At 37.1% G+C, this 20,637-nt stretch overlaps 1 protein-coding gene across 3 annotated transcripts; it reads right to left on the reverse strand.

Annotated features, from left to right (window-relative positions):
- Positions 1-1,032: 1,032 nt before the first annotated feature.
- LOC145632411 (protein PHOTOPERIOD-INDEPENDENT EARLY FLOWERING 1-like) lies at positions 1,033-19,377 on the reverse strand. 3 transcript variants are annotated; one of them, XM_081684779.1, is made up of 22 exons: positions 19,245-19,377; positions 18,555-18,642; positions 17,478-17,558; positions 17,235-17,342; positions 16,701-16,781; positions 16,510-16,598; positions 16,236-16,384; positions 16,041-16,120; positions 15,148-15,283; positions 14,978-15,007; positions 14,756-14,821; positions 14,591-14,622; positions 14,356-14,469; positions 13,360-13,398; positions 10,404-10,472; positions 10,235-10,297; positions 7,063-10,144; positions 6,175-6,239; positions 5,997-6,067; positions 5,072-5,864; positions 2,373-2,908; positions 1,033-2,022 (listed from the first exon to the last, which is right to left on the reverse strand). In XM_081684779.1, the coding sequence occupies exons 2-22, from the start codon at positions 18,612-18,614 to the stop codon at positions 1,587-1,589; spliced, it is 6,180 nt and encodes a 2,059-aa protein (XP_081540905.1). In that variant the 5' UTR covers positions 18,615-18,642; positions 19,245-19,377; the 3' UTR covers positions 1,033-1,586. The 3 variants fall into 3 exon arrangements, with proteins under 3 accessions (XP_081540905.1, XP_081540904.1, XP_081540906.1); XM_081684778.1 differs by having other exon boundaries at positions 14,549-14,622; XM_081684780.1 differs by lacking the exons at positions 17,235-17,342; positions 17,478-17,558; positions 18,555-18,642; positions 19,245-19,377 and having other exon boundaries at positions 14,549-14,622; positions 16,236-16,432; positions 16,701-16,737.
- Positions 19,378-20,637: the final 1,260 nt, after the last annotated feature.

Here is a 20,637-nt window from a genome sequence, read left to right on the forward strand (position 1 = left end):
ATATGATGACTAAAAGTTTAGGTATGATTTGAATATATCTAATCCGATATATTTTTATTAAGAATAAATAATTATATCTTAAATAAATTGAAGAGAACAAGTTCTTAAGAGTACGGGTATAGATGGTGAAGTTAAAGGTTCATCCAAGAGTCCAAGACTATCATAGCTCTTGTGTACACATATTTAGTACTTAATTAATAGTCGAATGATGAATTAGTACAGTCTCATTTGACGCAACACTTTTGAAATAGTACATACATTAAACATTTGGAGAAAATCAAAGTGCCACAATGCTACAAAATACTATATAGTGTTAGAAAAACGAGTATATAAAACAATTAAAAGAATAAAGATTACACACTGCACAAATAATTAAGTAATACAATAAGATAGGACGTGATACTAATTACTGTCCTTAGGATAATATTAGCCCCCACTATAAGTGTTGTTGGAGATATCCGCTAATTTATCCCCAGGATTATCTTATTTCTAGAACAAAAAACACAACAAATTTTTTGATCTCCATGAGCGTTTTAATATGTGAAGCAGAGAGAAAAAAATGAAAAGGGAAAAATATCAAGAATAATTAATGCACTAAATGAAACCATGCCATCTTAATTTATAGATAACAATGACAGTTATTATTTTGATTCATAAAAACGGTCTGACATTATCTTATTCCAACAGATTTTACAAAAAACAAATAAACGTAATTTATCTGTTTTTAATGATAATGCCAATGTGCCAAGTGCTAAATGCTATGCTATGACTTTAGATATATAACTATATATATTAAACTCACGTAGTATAGCCCAAAACAAAGTGTCTAATTCAATTAGCCACTTAATCATGCCCTTGAATACATTAGTACAACCTTCCCTTTTCTTACCATGTGGGACAATGTTCCCTCTGCTCATACAATTTAAGACTACTTCAACACATAGTAGTATACTTCGTATCATCGTATGTGCTAAGTTGCTAATTAGCATTGCAGAAGGAACATATGCTACTCGGGTGATTAAGAAGGGACGATGAATGATTAAATAATTAATTAATTAAATTAGGAAAAAAGGAGGTATTATGCATTTTGAGTCCAAGAGACCATTGATTACACACTAGAATCAAATTAGTATATTATATATACAAGAGCTACATCTATTCATCAGGACTACTGATGCCTAACTACTTTACAAAATGGTATACTCTGGAAGTTGTACTCTCCAAAGAATGCTGCCGCTAAGCTAGTTTGCATACCTAAGCCTCAACATCAGGAAAAATGTGTCACCAACACAAAGCTCTTGTACTTTGCATATTCAGTGGCCTTCTAAAATTTGTCTGTGTGCACCACGACTCTCCGGAAGCTAGCCTTTAGGCCCTTGTGTTATCCTGAGTAACTGAGGAAAATGCAGCTACCACAAGCATGAGAGGGCAAGAACTGTGCAGTTCAATAGTGCACCCGAACGCACAATCAGTTGGTCAAAACTGCCAGAGAGCCAGCATGGTAATTCTTCATGCTGGGGGGCTCAATTGCCAAGCTTAGCTAAAAACTAACCCAAATTCAACATATACCAAAGTTGGTTCCTAATTTACCCAATATCCGTAAAATCAGTCAACGAACAATCTTCAAGACCTGAAATGAAGCTGGGATTATAGCAATGGGGTATTATCTCAACATTCTCTGTACATGAAGGAATTTCTTCTGCAATGTAAGGAGGGTCAATTGAATGATCCTCTAAAGAACTATCTGAGATTCCGAAAGGATTTGAACCAGAAATGGTACTTGGAGGGTTAGGTATGGTGGGCAATAACTGGAGCAATGGTTCTGCAAACGGGATATGAGCCTCAGCAGCTTCTGCAACTTTTCTGACCTTTGATTTGGAAGGTCTACTGGTTTCAGCAGAAGCCAGCTTGTGCTTCCCCGATGAAGATGATTTTAGTGACGAGCGGTTACGAGATTCAATTATTGGAAAAGCAGAGGATGCCCAACCAAATAAACCATGAAGACATGCACTTGAAGAGGCCCTGCAAAAACAAATATTCAATGAAATATGTATTAGAATACAAGTGTTGTGGCCTGAAAAATTTATCTTTTGACATTACCAAAATGAGTCCATGAGTTCCCGCTCAATGGACCACCACTTGGGATCCAGAAATTAGTAATAACAAAGCACCAAGAACTATAGTTAAACATTCTAATGCTTGGTTTCCTCATCTATTCAAGTTTTAAGAAAATGCATTCAGTATGAAGAAGATGCTACAGAAACGAGTCGTATTACAATGTTTAATATGTTTCTTAACTCAACTAGGAGGTTGCCAAGGAGGCCACAAACCTACTGCTTTCAGCAACCAATTCCATGGAATAGAACACATACCTGAAACGACTCTCAGCCAGATGTTGAGTTGACCTAAGTTGATTTTCCTTTGAAGGTGATTTAACAGGTGGTAATGGATCCAAGCCAGGTATTGACAATGGTACCACAGATGGAAAACCAACATTGGAGTCACCTATCTCAGCTCTCTCTCTTCTGAACTCCACTGTGACATCCAATTTCTCAATAGTGGGTGGGTCCTCTTCCATCTGGCTGGACTGGGAGGTTTTGTCATTCCAGCCCACACTCTCCACATCAAGCAGTGCTCCATGTATAAGTTTTCCACACTGACCCAAATCAAACTTTTTCTTAGATATCCCTTTGGTTGAATTTTGAGCATTTGGATTGACAGATGTACCAAACAACCTTATGCTTGGACTTGGATACAAGCTGTTATGGGCATTTGAACGGCTTCTTTGCTGATCACGTGAGGATGTCATCCTCCATACTGAAGTGAGCAGAGCAGTGAAATGCCTTTGAAGAAGTAACTCGGAATCAGGTTGTTCCATAGCAGCATCTAGCAGGACCCGAATGTGATCCTGCCACAAAATATAATCTGAGCAGTTGCAACAAGATGCAAAGGTTCTTAAGAATCATAACATATTTTAGGAAGGGAAAGTCAATCCCCAGTATACTCTGAATGCCTTAGTTGGCTGTAAAATCTTCTTCCTTGGTTCACAGGTAGCCCCATGTAAGGTTAGATAAAAAGATTAGCTCTTACTCTTTCGATCTTTAGGAAAGGAAGTTGTGACTACAGGAGCCGAGGTTGTCCCTACTTTTATGGTGAATCTAATTTTCTTATTAGAGTCAGTAGCTGGAGATCTCTTCTTCTGCCTTCTAGCAATCCTATTTTACTTTGCTAATATAGATCTTGACAAAACTGCCAAGGGAAGTAATAAGAAACACTCAATTGATGGACTGCTCTCACTTTTAGTCCATTAGTCGCAAGTTTCAAAGTGGACTTAAAAAGGGCTCTGTAGTTGGTACATCCAATACTCAACGAGAGGAATTACAATAGTGTAGCTTTACAGAAAAACAGTTTTTTTAGAAAAAGATGGTATGTTAAAAATATTTGACAGCTTGCTTAAACTCTGGATGTGTTCTAAATTCAAAGTTAGGATAGAATTTGTTATAATGGTGTAAGGCGGCTAAGTGATTTATTAGGGACACAAATTCATAACGAATTCTGAATCTCTAATAGAGAGACTTACCTCCATAGCTGAATTCACTCTGGAGTCAGGATCTCAAAGCTTAAGCTACACACCTACACTACATTGGGTGTGTTCTCAGAATTGAATTTAAAAACTTAGAATCTGATATATGGAGAGACTAAACTCATAACTGATTCTGAATAGCTAATGGAGAGACTAAACTCTAAAGCTGAATTCACTCCTGCATCAGGATCTCAAAGCTAAAGCTTAAGCTTAAAGCTAAACACACAAGTATAATCAATAATGTCCAACCCGCAGACATGAAGCTCTGCATAATTATATATTGACTCAACTCAGGGTGCTTCCTGCTCCAATGAAGATTAGAATCCTCCCCACAAGGTATTACTCTATATTCACTAAAGATTTAAGCAGATAAGAACCACACAGCCCATATGCCCATAACACAAAGTAATTAAGCTAACTGTTGAATTTAGATAACATATTCAGCCGATGTGTCAACATATCCAATTTCCAAATATGTAATTGTGGAACTTAAACTGGTATATGTATATCGATGAGGGATGTGGCACTTAAAATGGATGGAGGGAACATAAATAGTTTTTCCAACTTTTCAATCTAAAGAAGGCTTTAGAAAGGTTATCAAGGAATAAGTACTCATTATAGTATCATTGAGGCAGCCACCACTTGACTGCTACACTAGCTGTGCAGGATAGGAACCTTGCTTGGACTAATAGTGCATCAATTATTACTAATTACGTATAAGCTGTCATCCAGTTCAAATTTAATTGCTATATACTAATGTTAAATGTGAACGAGTCCAATGTCCACTCCACTAACTACTCACCAAGTCACCATCCCTTTGAGAATTTTCATTTTCATTGCTTAGGTTTTTTAGTCCTGTCCAAGGTCACAATTCAAAAGAAAACCCCCCTCCCCCCACCCTCTCCCTCCCCGGGTTGCAGGTCAAAGGGCAAGAACAGGACAGGGAAATATGATAACATCAAACAATCATGATATTTGAAGGAAAACACCACAAATTCCAGAAGACCAGGATAAGATGAGGATAAGACATATTGAAGTTTGAAACTAACTGACCCAGGCTTAAGTATAAAGTCACAAATACCATGGAAGTCACCCCAAATCACATCTTAACATACACACCAAACATATAGAAATCTTGAAACACAAAAATTGAACATTATTTTTCCATAAGTATTTTTACATGAACCACATGAATTATGATCCAGCAGTCTAAAATATCTAAATGGAAAGCTGAAATAGATGCGTCCCCAACTTCCACAAGTCAGAAATTCTACATAATATTGTAGTCCATGGATCATAAATCAAAACATTGAAAAAAGGACATTTAATATATGAATAGATTTTTGCACTCGTTCCAAAAAGTCCACAAGTAAGCTAGCCCCAGAGCTTGTAGAAATATGATTGAGCAAACTGGTGAGTGGGTGTGTGTGTGTGTTTGCTAGGGAAGGAAGGGGGGATTTGATACAAATTCTTGTAAGAAACTCTTACCTCAGTAACTCTCAGTAACCCCTTTGAAGGTCCAGCAGTGCTTGATTTTTCATTATTGAGAGAATCTGCGACACCATAAACATATTTTTGGACAAGTTCCCTAAATCTTTCACAACACAAAGTCGGATGTCGAAATCGTCCCCTGTAAAAACCACCAGCTGTCATTCCATAGAGAGTATCACTAACCAAGCTCCAATTTGGGCCATACTCATGTACAAGAGCACATAACACTGCATCCTCTTGTGGCAACCAGGAATCAGGTGAAGGGAAACAGTCACTTGACCACAAGTTCCCCTTCTTCTTCAACTTTTCGGGCTTTATAGTATATATCCTCTTCATTGGCATAGTTGTAATTGAAATTCTCCCTCCCATTTTACCCCTGCTAGCAGGCTTCAGCTCTAAATCAAGAGTAGAATCCTCACATGATTTTGAATCTCTTGATTCTTCATTGAACATGCTTAACAAGTTTGGTTCCATCGATGGCAATGTGGGTACAAGAGCAGTCTTCTTGGCCTTTTTGGGCTTGATCTTTGTGGATGTCTCTTCTTCAGCAGCAGCAGTTTCGTTCTTTTTTCGTTTCTTTTTTAACATGATAAAAGTTGGGCTTACATCTGCACAATCAACTGCTTCATGAGAATAATCTTCATAATCTGATGACAGATGTTCTACTACGTCATCCTCTTTAAGAGCTTTGGATGCGGAGGACAAAGAGTGCTTCTTCAGAGATTTGAACTTTGCTTTCTTTGGTTTCTTTTTCTTTGGCTTAGATTTACCACCACCAGATGCTTCATTCCTGCATTGAAAGTATTTTGACAAAACAGGATTATAACCAAAGTAAATAGATAAAGTAATTCATGATTTTCATTGCTTGATTGAAAGTTTTGCATTTAAGGAAAGACAGGTAAACATCAGAGTGCTCTCTTACTTGATGAAATCACCATTCACTTCCTCCCCATTTTCCTTCTCCTTGGCTTTGCTTTCTAGTTCTTCCATCAACTACAGTAAAGATATAATGTTAAATCAGCAACAGAACAAAATATTACAAGCAAATAACTTTTAGACCCTTCAGCTGCTTTGTTTCTAATATAAAGTTGAGCACCGACCTGATGTTGAGCTAAAGCCTCAACTTGCTGGTGATAAGCTTGGGTAGCAAATTCAGCGTCCCATTCTGATAAAAAGGAGTTCAAATAAGAGTTTTAAATGAAAGCTGGAGCTTAAATCAAAGTTGGTATTACCTGTTTATAGACTATGTAAACTACCAGATGTAACACATGCACTTCAAGCCACTATAGGGCCTATCACACAATAAATCACAGAAGTATACAGATCCATGATTTGATTTGAAAAAAATTAACAAGCGAAGGCCAGCAATCATATTATATTTTCAGCTTTTAGTGTATGAGGTAAGAAAGAAAATCCTTGCCTTAATATTTGTCTATGTCCTAGTTCCTTTTCAAAACCATTCAGCCTCTTTCTAAACCATGGGAAACAAAGACTAAACATGAATAATAAATAATTAAATGCCATCTTGATTCTTTTTTGGGGGAGATGGGCACCATGGAAACATTCAAATAATGTCCCTACTTTATTTTTCTTATCAAAGATTTTCCTCAGTTCCTTTTTAATTGCAACGTAAAACTTTTTTGTAATTTGTAAAATTACTGCAACTTTATTGGACAAAGATTCTCACTCTCTCTCTCCTCATGAATCCTCTCCTCTCTTGTGCATCCCTCACGTTGGGATTAAAAGACAATCGGGGTACTAATATAATTTTACATTATTTTGCGACTAGTATAACATTATTTAATGTAGTGCATAACTAAACAAAGGAATAAAATGTGAGAGAATCAGTGCACTCCTCAGATCCTTATTAGTAACCAAGCTCAGCAAATTCTATTACCCCTAAAGAATAATGCAGGAATCATTTGAAAAAATATGATGGCAAAGAGCAGAAAACTGCTTAAAATTCATTATGATTTGGAAAAACTTACTCTCATACACAAGAGGCTCATCGTCGTCATCAAGCTCTGCTTCCATATCCTCCTTTAACTTCTCGATACGCTCCAGCTCCCACTCCTTTTCCTCCAACTGAACTTGATAATTTATTGCATCCTTGTTTATTATGGGATCCCAAACCTCCAGGAAACGCATTGCATACCTATCAATAGGACGTAATTGATTTTCAAAGGATAAAACTTCTTGTCCAGCAGCTGCAGCTGCAGCTGCCATCTGTTTGACATCAGCAATCATGTCAACATCATCTTCATTGCATGCTAACGTGAGAGCCTTCTCTCCACCCAAATCATTCCCATTTGCAACAGCAATGTCCTCTACATTCGAAACAGTAACCAATGCATTCTGGTCTGCAGCTTCATCAGATTTAATAACATCCTCATTTCCCAGGTCCTCATCTTCCAACTTCCCAATTGCTTCCTCAGTAAATTCCTGATTATCTACAGCCTCTTCCTCTTCAACCTTCTTCAGTGCCATGTAATCTGCCTCATCTTCAGCATTTTTCAAAGCAGCCTCTATATCAGCACTAGAAACAGGAACCTCAACCCCATTATCTGAATTATTCTCTTTTCCTATTCCTTTAATGGGAGCTATTCTGTGACCTGAGAACAACTCCATTGGGTCAAGCTTCTTGAAAAACTCAGTATTGTAGCCACCGCTTTGTATTACTAGGTTATCAAGAGCTCGTTTCTGATTTGCTTTCTTTAAGATGTTTTCCTCAATGGTGCTCTCGCTTATTAAACGGTAGATGTTGACTTCACGGGTCTGTCCAATGCGATGACAACGATCTTGAGCTTGTTGATCCATAGCAGGGTTCCAGTCACTGTCGTAAAATATCACCGTATCTGCTCCAACAAGATTTATTCCGACACCTCCACTGCGTGTTGACAAAATAAACAAAAATATTTTAGGATTTGTATTAAATCTCTGCATCAAAGTTTGCCTCTCCTCCGGTTGAGTTGATCCATCCAAACGCATGTAAGTATATCCATACAAATTTATAAAAGCTTCCAAAATATCAAGCATTTTTGTCATTTGAGTGAAGATTAATGCTCTATGACCCTCTGTTTTCAATCTCCTCAGCAAAGTAGCAAGCTGCTGGAGCTTTCCACAATCAAATTGTATCAAACGCCTGTCAGGGAAATACAACTGCCTTCGAACAAGAGCTGGACGTATTGGAGTCAAAAGGGGCAGCAATTTTTGAGAGCATTTTTCCTTGTAGCTTGGATCAATAAAAACAGATGTATCAGATTTATTGCACCAACAAACAGGTGGTGGAGCTCGTGCAGCTGGAATAACAAACATAAAAGATTCAACCTGATCTATCATCTTCTGAAATCGCTCCACAGGTGACAAAACAATGTCCGCAAGCTTTGACGAATAGTCATGAGACACAGGGTTTGCCTTGCGGCATTGTATGTCGTAAACAGGATGCTTTATTGTCAAAAGCTCGCGTAGAGTTGTTGAGTATACAGGCTTCTTCTCACACCTTAATGAATTCCACCATGCAATGGCAGCAGCCCGCTGTTCCGCTTCTTTTAATCTCACATTAAGAATTTCCTTTTGAATCTTTTCAAAAATGTTAGTCCCACAACCTTTCTTCCCGTATTTAAATCTAGGCCTAACAATTTCTAGATTACTATGACAAACACGATGCTCAATCAAACTAGGAGGAGTAGCAATAGATTGAACTTCATCAAACTCCCAAGATGTCATTCTGAAATCTAGATGTGTAAATAAGAGCCCCAAGCCAGAAAGATTTGTGGAAGAAAATAGACCAGGTGAAAGCATTGAGCAAACACTTGAGCTCAATTGCATCTCAATCCCCTCCATGTCAAAAGAACTTGTGATAGAGCGACCCTCAAATAAGTCAGGATGATTGCAAACTTTACGTAGCTGCATTATAACATTTAGCATACCAATGAAGTTGGCACTAGCCAGAGTGCTTTGGGTTTCTGAACTAGCAATGAAATCCTCATACAAATTTCTCTGCCTCTTCGAGAGTCTGCAGTATATGACATGCTCATGTTTCATAGGGAGCTGTTTTTCAACATCTCTTTTCAAACGACGCAGAATAAATGGTCGCAAGACATTATGAAGGCGATCAATCACTTCTTTGTTCACCTTTTCTTGTCCTTCCACCATGCCTGATATAGGATTGCAAAACCAGTCCTTAAATTCCTGGTGAGATTGAAAGATATGGGGCATCAAAAAATGCATTAAAGACCACAATTCCATTAGATCATTCTGCAATGGTGTACCCGTCAACAAGATGCGTCGCTTTGAATTGAAGTTTAAGAGAGTTTGCCAACGCTGAGATTTCCAATTCTTTATCAAATGAGCCTCGTCTAAAATTAAATACTTCCACTTCTTTCGTTTGAAAATTTTTGAATCTTGGATAACAAGTCTGTAAGTAGTGATGCACACATGGAAAGAGTTGGGTTTCATCCAACCTTGCCTCTTATATTTGCGCTCTTTTGCACTCCCAAAGTAAGTTAAGATCTTAAATGCAGGGCACCACTTCATAAACTCAGTTTCCCAGTTAAGCATGACACTGGTTGGCACCACAATGAGATGAGGCCCCCATATTCCCTTCTCACAAGCCAGGTGGGCAAGCAATGCAATAGTCATAATTGTCTTTCCTAGACCCATCTCATCAGCAAGAATACCATTAAGTCTTTTCTCATACATGGTAACAAGCCAGTCAAGCCCAATATGCTGATACTCACGAAGAGGGTATTTAATAAGAAAGGGGAACTTTGTCCGAACACTAGTCGTGGAGAAAGTATTTCCTGTTGGTTGTGCAGACCTGGCAGCAGCGGCTGCATCAGCAATCCTAGCTTCTCTTTGACTCTCCTCTTCAGAATTCATCACAGGACCAGCAACAGCTTCTTCATCAGGGACAGGTGAAATTGATTTAATCTCCCCAGAGTCATCTGCAGCTACAGATATATCTTGGGCTTCCTTGTCAGACACTTCCTCAGCTGGATGACTCTCTATGTCAGAGTGAGCAGAACAATAATCTGATTCACCATCAGCAGAGCCAGCCTCGGACGAATCCTGATAGACGAAGCACAATGAGTCAAAGATAAATATAACATGTTTACCATGCCATTGGAGTGTGAAAAGCATATAGGATATGAAACCAACCATTTTATATCTTGCAAGCAATTCTTCCAAGGAAATCTCGCTTTCTTTCTGCAATAATGCAATCTGCCCAACACCAACACACACCAAGAAAAAATTAATATACAAAAGCTTCCTAAATAGACAACAATTACAAAAAAAAAAATCTAAGCTTGCATTCAATGGTGCATACCTCATCTTCAGGCGTTTTAAGCTCTGCTTTTGCCAACTCCTCCTCCTCGACCAAGGTTGTCTCATCATCCTAGCAATACAAATCAGTATTATAGCCAAGTAGAAGCAGTAAGAATTGCATAATATCTTGGGTTATTTTCAACCCACGGCAACCAGGACAAGAGCATAGATATGGAAGTGATATTTTGAGGGATATGTCATAAGACATCACAACTGAATTACAAAAATAAATAGATAAATAAAATAAAACCCTTCATATAAAATGGACAAGCTATGTCAGAGACTAAAGGGGTACCTTGATCAAGGGATAGAGGAGCAACAATAATCAAAGAGTAACGATTCTGGAAATATTTAAGGGTGGATTGACCAATTGAGGGTAATAAATTAAACAAATGAACAAGTAATCTACTCCTCCACATGTAAGGATAATCAATATTTTCCAAGTATTCTAACACCCTTCTCCCCCCCCCCCCCCACCCCAAAACCCAAGTATCTCCTTACCATCCCCTCCTTGCCACAATTTCAACCATAGATAACATCATCTTAATATCTCAGGTCATTTTCCAACACCAACATAAGGCTCATTGTCTCTAAGACACTGGTAAGTGGTAAGCACCTCACTTCCTCTTCCTTTCCCTCACCCTAAAATAGGGCTTCTATTAGATCTAGTCACTCAGATCTATTTCAGGCATAAAATAAGAGGTCAGTGATGCAGGCAATCACCATGGACAATAAGCAATGACAGCTTGAAGAAAGTTATGAAGGTGATCTGCATACTTTAGAGTGGTGGCAGCTGGAGAACCTACAGGTGAGAGGATGTCAGATCTGTCTACCTATCTCATTCCTCTCTCCCCCTACTATCCAATTACCACATCCAGAGAGGACATGTGAATCTATGATAAGCTTCACTGGACATTATAAATGGGAAAATACTTAGAATGGATAAATATGATCAACTCCAAATCCACCAGAAAGAATACTTATTCCCTAGTAACTACGCTAGGAACATTTACCCCTTTACATGTAACTCCCTAAATTTTTCAATGAGTCCACCATTTCCTATGTAAATGCATTGCATATTATTACAATAATATTTGTAATTTTGTTGTTTCAAGGCTACCAGTAAGATGAACCATAACAATACATGAACACTATGCTACATAGATGACTTAATGATATTGTTCATCACCAGAAGTTATTTAAGGCAGTGGGCAGTGGCTTTAATATAAGTGAGTTACTGGATAAATTATAGCACATCCATTTTTCTCTATTGCACCACACTACTCCACTTATATAGCAGTCCTTTACTCCTGCCATACGTAGACAAGCCTCCTCATAAAACTAGATGAGAAGCCATTTAAGTCGATCCAAAAAGCTTAAGACTAGATCAATAAGCATAGTCACAGATCACAAAAGGACAGGGTAATCCTATTTGAATAACACTAAACCCATATACAGCTTACACCCATATATAAACAGTAATAACAACTTCATTAAGAAAGAATTCCATAACTCCCATCAAACTTACGAACAGTAATCTAAGATAAAAAGAACCACTGCATTTTACGAATTAAAATTGAAGCAAGTCGATTCCTCCCCTCTTGAATAAAAAATCACACACACCTTCTCCCTCTGCCGGCTGTACCCCACCCCCTCTAATAAAAAAAAAAACACCCGTCCTCCCTCTGCCGGCTGTACCCCACCCCCTTTTTTTCTTCTCTAGTCTCCAAAGAAAAAGGTAGAAGTGAATTTCTCCAACAAGTTATCATCTCCTCCACCCCCAATCAAACATTTACCAAAAAGCACACAGCAGCAGATATATCTTCATTCCATTATAACCTCTCTAATCATATAAAGGAGATATATCCAAAACATACCAGCAGGGTGTCACCCATTTACAGAAGGAAGGTTAACAGCTTAGAAAACTCATGCCCTTGAACTATCTGTCTATCTAGAAGTAATTAGGTACAAATCAAGAAACATCAACATCACCCAGAACCTAATACCTTGATTTGGCTATACAAAAGGCTCAAATAAAGGACATTGGCAAGGAGGATTACGACCTAAAAAACCTTTAAGTTCTTCCTTTTCAAATGTACCACAAAATCCTCCCTAATCATCATCTTATGGTTATGCACATCCTAGCCTACCTATACTTCTAACTTTGTAAGCAGGAGTAGTCAAATCCTTGGCAATTATAATGGTTGCAAATAGATGGTTATAGCTCTTAACTCATCTCTTAGTTTACTTCCTCATAAAATTGGTAATTTCAGCTACTAAATACTAATTAAATTTTTCACTACCCTAATTCAAAACAAACTCCCTTTTCATTCCTAACATAGACTCTTTCCATTCCATTCTCTCTTCCAACAATCAAAAAAGTTTAAAATTAGAGGAACAAAGAGAAACTGTACAGATCCAGTAATCTAGATGATTCATAAGATGCTGCATCACTGACCTTTTACCACAATTCATGGAAACAGCAACCAAGCTCTATGGTTGAAGCATCAACTTCAAGAAAAATCAAAACTTGTCTATAAGGTTCTACCAGGAAAATAACAACCAAAGATTTACTCATTCATTTGTTGATAGACTAGAACCAATCATGCCAGAACCAGTCCAGATTGTTTTTCATGTATGCAAATCAAAAGACTGAATTAGAGCCAAAATTCTTTTTATGAGAAAAAAAAAAAAAAAAAAAAAAGGCTGAAATAGGGACTTAGAAATGAAGTACATTATGAGAGCAGTGAAAGAGCATTGGAATATAGTTCTCTATATTAATTGTAAACAACTTTTGTTGATACGAAGATGGTGCAAGATAAATCATGTTCAATCGCGAAGATTCCAACATAAAACTAAATAGCATATGACGAATTGACAAAGCAAATGTGAAGTAGACATGGACCAGCTTACAACATCTTACTGTCACACATCAGCAATGTTACATAGAGCCATACCTTCTCTTCTCCAGTGGCAATGATAAACTCGTCATCTGCCTGGACAGTGCAGAACACATCAGCAAAGCTTCATGAAACAAGCAAATAAGGTAAAAGAAAGCAGCAGAAAATATGCAAACAAACATTAAGCATCTGCTCTAAACCACTATTTACCCAACAAAAACTACCCAAACACTCAAAGTCAATCAGAAGACGCGCAAAAGATGCAGCTATCTTCAGACTCCAAAAGCCCCATTTCACATGACTTATTACATCATAGGGGCAACTGGAAAAGACTGCGTACATCCAGAATTCCAGAGCTCTTTATACTCTACTTCTCCTGGACTGCTGGACACTGGGTCTTTTGTATGGCATAGTATATTTTTCACATTATTCAAAGAAAAATAAAATCAGAATTTAAACAAGGTAGTCATTCAATCTCTTTTTCAATCTTTCCCTTTTTTTGTTTATTTATGGGAGAGGATTCTTGTACTTCCTGCTCCTGTTCCATAAGCCTACTGGTCAATACTCCCACCCCTAAACCCTTGCTAATATATCCAGCCTGCAACTTCTGTCTATTGTTCAGCTCGATCTTCTGAGTCATTAAAACATACATGAGCTTTCCTGGACAAACACAATTTGATGTAAATTTATTTCTGGGAGAGAAATCAGTCCTATAATTCCTGATCCATTTCCACAAGCCTATTGGTTGGCACTCTAACCCCTAATCCCTTGCAAATTCAGCCAGCCTGCAAACTCCCATCTCCCTTTCAGCTCCATCGTTTGACTTTTAAAACATACAACTTTCCTTGAAAACTAGCACAATACTAATGTAACTGTGTCCCTTAATTGAGTACATGTTTCCCATTTTGTTAATACGGACAACATATATTGAGCAAATATTCAAACCAACAAGATTGGAACAAAAAACAAAATCAACTAATGTAAGTTGCCAGTTTCACTCAGCCAAAGGAATAAAAGATGATACAAGTCAACTACATCAAAGAATCTACATACCAGCTCATCATCAGAATTATATTCCCTATCTACATAATCAGAAGTAGTTGTGACATCAGGTGAATTTTTGGGCGAACAGACCTCAACTTCAGATACATGGCCATTGCGTTTTTCCTGGAAACAAATATTTTGGATCAAACAGGTCTCTAAACCTTCATAACAAAAGAACAACATATAAACACATACAACTTACACAACGACGACTAATGAACTCTGATGAGCAGTCAGCATCTACCTTAGCTACAGCAAGAGTATCAGTTTCATCACCTATAGCAAGTCACAAGCCAATTATGAAAGGCTTTACAGATTAATCATAAACTCCAAGAGCTTTCTCGTGTTGAGAATTAGTAACATCCAAAAACTAACAGAAACTTGGTCAGTTCACAGATCACACTCTTACCTGAACCAGCCTCATCAGGGCTTTCAACAGAAACTTGACGTCCCTCTGGATAATGTTCTCCATTGACTAAAATTAAGCAAAGAATCCACCATGGAAGATGTACAAACAAACAGATTAAAAGAAATTAATTAAGTTGGTAACTGAGGGAAAAAATATGTGATAGAAATGAAGGGAGCCTATATATAAATATTTTTAAAAGGAACAATCAAGATGTTGACTTACCCTGAGCAGGGCCAACCTCATCACAGTTCCCTGTTACAACAGGAAAAACTCAGCATTACTTTCTTCAGCTAAAACAAAGGATAGCTTCAACAATAGTTCACTCTAATAATGCAGTCACAACAAAAATGGGAATGCCCAAACAAGACATCACAACTTTTACAGTAGATTACCTTCACTAACTGAATAGCGTTTGAGTAGCTCCTCGAGTGGCAAGTCTACTTCATTTTGTAGGGCAGCCAACTCTTCTAATCTCTCTTCCTCAGTAATCAGAGCTTCATCTTCCTCAATAGTCTGCTCGTCATCTTCCTATATCACATCATGGAAGATAAGTACATGACCATAAACAAGAGATAGACATTGCTTAAAAAAATTGAAGATATGAGTACAATGGACAAGCCCTCAACATGGGCATAATAATTAAAGTAAATAGCCAAGTTTGATCAGACCACCTCTGTGGAATTAGATTAAGCCCTAGACCCAAAAGACCGAAAGGAAGGAGGAATATCTGAAGCAAGATGAAAGCTAGCACAAAACCGAAGGATCTAATCACGCATATAATTAATCACATTAATGAAGAAAAGAGCAAGTGTTGCACAGGTTTAAATCTAAACAGAACAAAATTCAGCTTAACAACTCACTATAAAGTTTTGGAGCTACACTCACTTTCCTAACTGAAATACAAGAACTTATTTTTCCTTCTGGTCCACTAAGCCTGCTCAATTTTGAGATTAAGTTTTACCACTCAATTCTAAACTACATACAATATTTCATCTTGGAACACATTAAACATTCAATAGCAATAAAAAACATCTAATCCAGGTAAATTCACTACCAAATGTATAAACTCGACTGATTATGTGGCACAAGGGGCAAGACCTCTAAGGGCTCTTACTAATAAAGATACCCTCTTGAAGAACATTAAATTTCCAACTAAGATCGATAACAACACATAGATTCTCATCAATTCAATTTTGATGATAGGATCTCCAAAAGAATGAAAACCTTAAGAAAACTATACCACATTTCCATATATTAGGCAACAGTAGAAGAGTTGTGAGCTCACCGCTTCATCCTCAGATGACACATCATAATCATCATCAGCATCCATAGCATCCGCTTTTATCTCTGTATCTGATTTAGCCTCTGAAGAAAATGCATCATCACCAATATATTAAGGCACTCTTCTTTGCAAGTAAAACAAGCAAAATATCTCTTGTTTGCAAGTAAAACAAGCAAAATACACCACATTGCCACTTACCAGCAAGCAATTCCATAGATCCTTCATCCACTGGTTTTTCATCATTCTCTTTCTGCTGAGAGTAACTAGTATTCTCCTGAATTGATGTCTGTCCTGAAGGACAGGTGTTTGACGTGCCCAAGAGATTCTCTGCCAGCATAGTTGAATACCTGTGAATTCCACCAAGTTGTTCATTCCTCATCATTCCACATGCTCAACTGTAACACCATATAATCTTTACATATGGAGACCAAAAAAGACAATAAAGGTCATGCAAAGGTCATTTCGAGACCACCTTTCAGTTTGATCTAAGAGATACTCCAGCTGCTTGTCAAGCGCCGCCTTCTTTTTACAATCAAGCTCTAACTGATGCTTATAGTGCACCTGTATAAGTGATTTTCAGAGCAGGTGTAAAGTTAGAGAGCTTCATACATCAAGGCAGCTATCTTAAGAGAAAATACCAATTCCACATATTTTTTAACTTGCCAGCTTCTCAATTTTAGTCCAGAATTTTTTGACATCCTTTGATATATTGAGTGCAACTTTTCTCATTCGCTGCTCTTCTTCCTGTTTAATTAAAAATGACCAGCATAAGAGAGAAAATCGAGAAAGACGATAATTTTAGACTGTTAACAGGTATGTACAACAGAATGCGCCAACAGTAAGGATTGTCTTAATTGGCATAAGGTAGTAGACTTAGGGTCTGTTCATATTTACTGAACTGAGCTGAGCTGAACTGATTGGAGCTGAGCTGAACTAAACTGATTGGAACTGAACTGAACTGAATTGAGCTGAAATGAATATTTTATGTGAGAGGGAAATTAAGAGCTGAACTGAACTGAACTGATTGGAACTGAACTGAACTGATTGGAGCTGAACTGAACTGAACTGAAATTAAGTAAATGTGAACAGGCCCTTAATAACATGCAACAACAAATATATTCAAACAATTTTACATTCGTGCTTGTGCAAGTGAACTATAATCTTTTGTCAACTAAATAGAAAGTTGATGAGCTAAACCTTCATTCTCTTTTCTTCTCTTGTAACCGGATCCAGCATGCCTCTGCTTGCACGTAAAGCTACTTTTTTTGCCTGTGCTAACTTCCATTTCCTCTCTGCTTCAAAGTCCTGCCATAATGGTTTCAAAAAAAAAAAAAAATCGTAATTAAATTTGGGCTGGTTTGACACACCATCTCTAAATTTGCAAACCTGAAGAACACTTCAAAACAAAAGCAATTACAACACACAAACACAGCTGCTGACCTTTGATAACCAGATCATCTCCTCCAAAACATGATCCCAATGTGTTTTGGGGCGGCGAGGTTCTCTAGGTGCTTCAAGTGCCTGCAAGAGATAGTACAGCATATTATAACAGAAGATAAAAGGTAATACCATATATTGATGAGTCTGGAACTAGTCATAACCGATGGCAAGGCACACTAAAGCAACAAAATCACACATAACCCATGGTTAAGTTGACATTTAGCATGGTTCCAGGAGACAAGGATAATGTATTCTGAAGTTATGTTACTCTTGATTTGATTAGTAAAGAAAGGCGCAGCTGATAAATCCTTTTAGCATGGTACTCATATCAATGCAGTAGCATTTTAAGAAAATTATTTATGTTATGTTATTATATAGCGGGAGTTAAACTGTTAAAGCCCTGTCTATGATGGACTAATTAAAATTAAAATTAATATCACATGCTAAGTGAATCAATTTTCAAAATCATATGGCGCCTCCATGGAATTATTGAAGAATGTTGTAAATACAATATTTATCGAGCAATATATCATGGGCTCATGGCACCTCTACGGAACATATTGTAAACGTTAAGTATCCTCTTGCTAAATAATAAAAGAGCTTTATTCCGTCAGAAACTTCAGGCATCTTAGCTAGCCAGAATGATTTCCAGTAATGGAACTAACTTTAAGTAATCCCCAGATACCTCCCTTGAATTGTTCCCTCTATGTTAGCATGAAAGCAGTTGGATTATGATCAGTACGTATCTAGCTCAGGCTATCGCACGATTTGTAATACTTTCACGCATACAACAACCAACAGATCAGTAACACCAAGTGGAATTTGAACTTGCACTCTACAAATATAGGTTATTTTGCACATGTAAGTGTAATGTTCATCAAGTTATAGATTTTAAAAATCAAATAATAATTCGAGCACGTTTTCCGTTATAGTTCCAACATACGACAATTACTCCAATGTTCTGCTTATAACACCTAAAATAGATTATCTGCATGTGCAAGTATTGCAACATAAGACCTTAATTAACAGAAACTCTTGAAATTGAACAAAGAGAAAAACAAATAAAAATCATCTAACCTTTTGACGTCGAGCTCTTGACTCGTGATCAAGTTTAGACCTTGGACCTTTGGAAGCCATAGTTGCCAAAACTACCGCGAATCTCTAGCTGAATCAACAATAACAACAAGAAAAAGCACCCTCATTTTAATAAACAAACATCCAACCATCTAGCCAATTCATACATGCATGCCCGTCCCTGAACCAGGCCAGGAGGGGCGGGCACGCAACACTGCGTTATCCAAGCCAACCACCGGCCTTCCGAAAAAAAGGCCCGGGCAGTAAACTCGGCTCGAGCTTAATCAGATTTAGCCTTGAGCTCAGAGCTCTAACAACCCTCAAAACCCAAGCTTGGCAGGGTCTCTACTAGACTCATGAAGGCTCGGCTCGTAGACTCGATTCGGCTCGAAAAATGCGACACATTAGCAACCAAATTTGACTCAATTTTCACATTAAGCTCGAAATCACATAAAAAAAATCTCCTCGTTAAAGAATTCAACGTAAATTTGCACAAAGCAAAATTCAAGCAACAAAATCGCTCGTTATAATCCTTCAAAACTACAGTAATTATAATCAGAAGTCCAATAATCCACCTTTAAAGAACCCTAAATTGATTTTACTGACAAAAAATGTTAACAACAGTACGAAACTAAACCCTAGATTGTGAAATAGATATTTGATGATTAAATCAAAATGGGGAAAACATCTAACCTCAGAAACTGCATCAATGGAGGAGAGAAAGCTCAGAAAACCGCTTCAATGGAGAACTCGAAGTACGCTTCAATGGAGGAGAGAGAGAGGTGCAGCGTTAAAGTGAAAAGCTCCAGAGAGAGGGTGAAGAAATGAAAACATAGGAGGAAGATCTTTGACACGTCAGATCTAGATTATATCAACGGTTAGAATTCATTCGCAATTAAATTTTGTTATCATCTAAATAAGGCATAAACTTTCAATTCTTTTCGATAATCTTGGTGATTTATAGTTTCATACTCGTTACTTGTTAGGCATGGTCGGGTTGGGTTGGGTTGGGTCAGGTCAAGCATGAGTAACGGTTATGAAATAGCACGATATTAATTTAACTTGTCACAAGTATATCACACCATGAGAGACATGCTAGTGAGTCATGGGTAGTGCATGAACATTATTTTTAAAATTTGGTGAAATTATATTCGTAACTAATTTTTGGGTTTAGATAATATTTTCAGAGGTAAAGTCTTGTAGATTTTTCCTAGAAAAGTATTCTCATACTTCATATGATCCTTTTGTTTGTGTGATTTTACAAATGTGTACTTTAACTAGTTTTTATTAATGAAATCATTTTTCTTTCTAACAAAAAAAAAAAAAAAAAAAAAAACAATAAAAAAATAGTACTTTTAAGTAATGCTTCTTTGGACAAATTCAAGATTTGATACAAACAGGGAGCTGCTGCAGAGCTGTATCAATTGCAAAGTAGGAAAAGATCAGATCGTACAAGCCCATCAGATTGCTAATATATGTAGGGTTAATTTACATAGCTTTTCAAACTAGTTGTTTTGTTTAGTTGCCGTCGTAAAAAAAAAAAAAAAAAAAAAAAAAAAAAAGTGTTCTATCCTAAAGTAGAATACTTTCATTTACATATGGCTTTGTGGATATGATATTACTAATCCGTAGTAGTATTTCTCGTATAGAATGTCAAGTTATACTATTTACTGTAGTTTCACAATGTCCATTAAATCTTATGCACCTAAAGTCGTTGCTGCAATACCACTTGAGTTATATGCATGCTTATCTTAATAACTTAATCTATCATGTAAGGTTTGGAATTATTATTTTTCCTAAAAATAGAAAAAACATAAATAAAAAAAGGTGGAGAATATAAATTAAATATATACTTCCTATAAAAATAAATAACTAATATACGAAGTACAATTCAGTTTGAAGAAAAAGCTTGGAAGTGCTTTGAAAGATCAAAGTAGAGAAAGACACAAAATTCTTCTTCTGTTAAGAGTTAATTAAATTAGTCAAGGTGTGAATGTCCACACTCCAATTCTTCATTGCATTTAATGTAGTAGCCAACCCTAATTGCCACCCTCTAAGGTTATAGCCCACAATGTAATAGTGGTTC

The sequence above is a fragment of the Chenopodium album genome, chromosome 5 (assembly GCF_948465745.1).
Source record: "Chenopodium album chromosome 5, dcCheAlbu1.1, whole genome shotgun sequence".
Lineage (NCBI taxonomy): Eukaryota > Viridiplantae > Streptophyta > Magnoliopsida > Caryophyllales > Amaranthaceae > Chenopodium > Chenopodium album.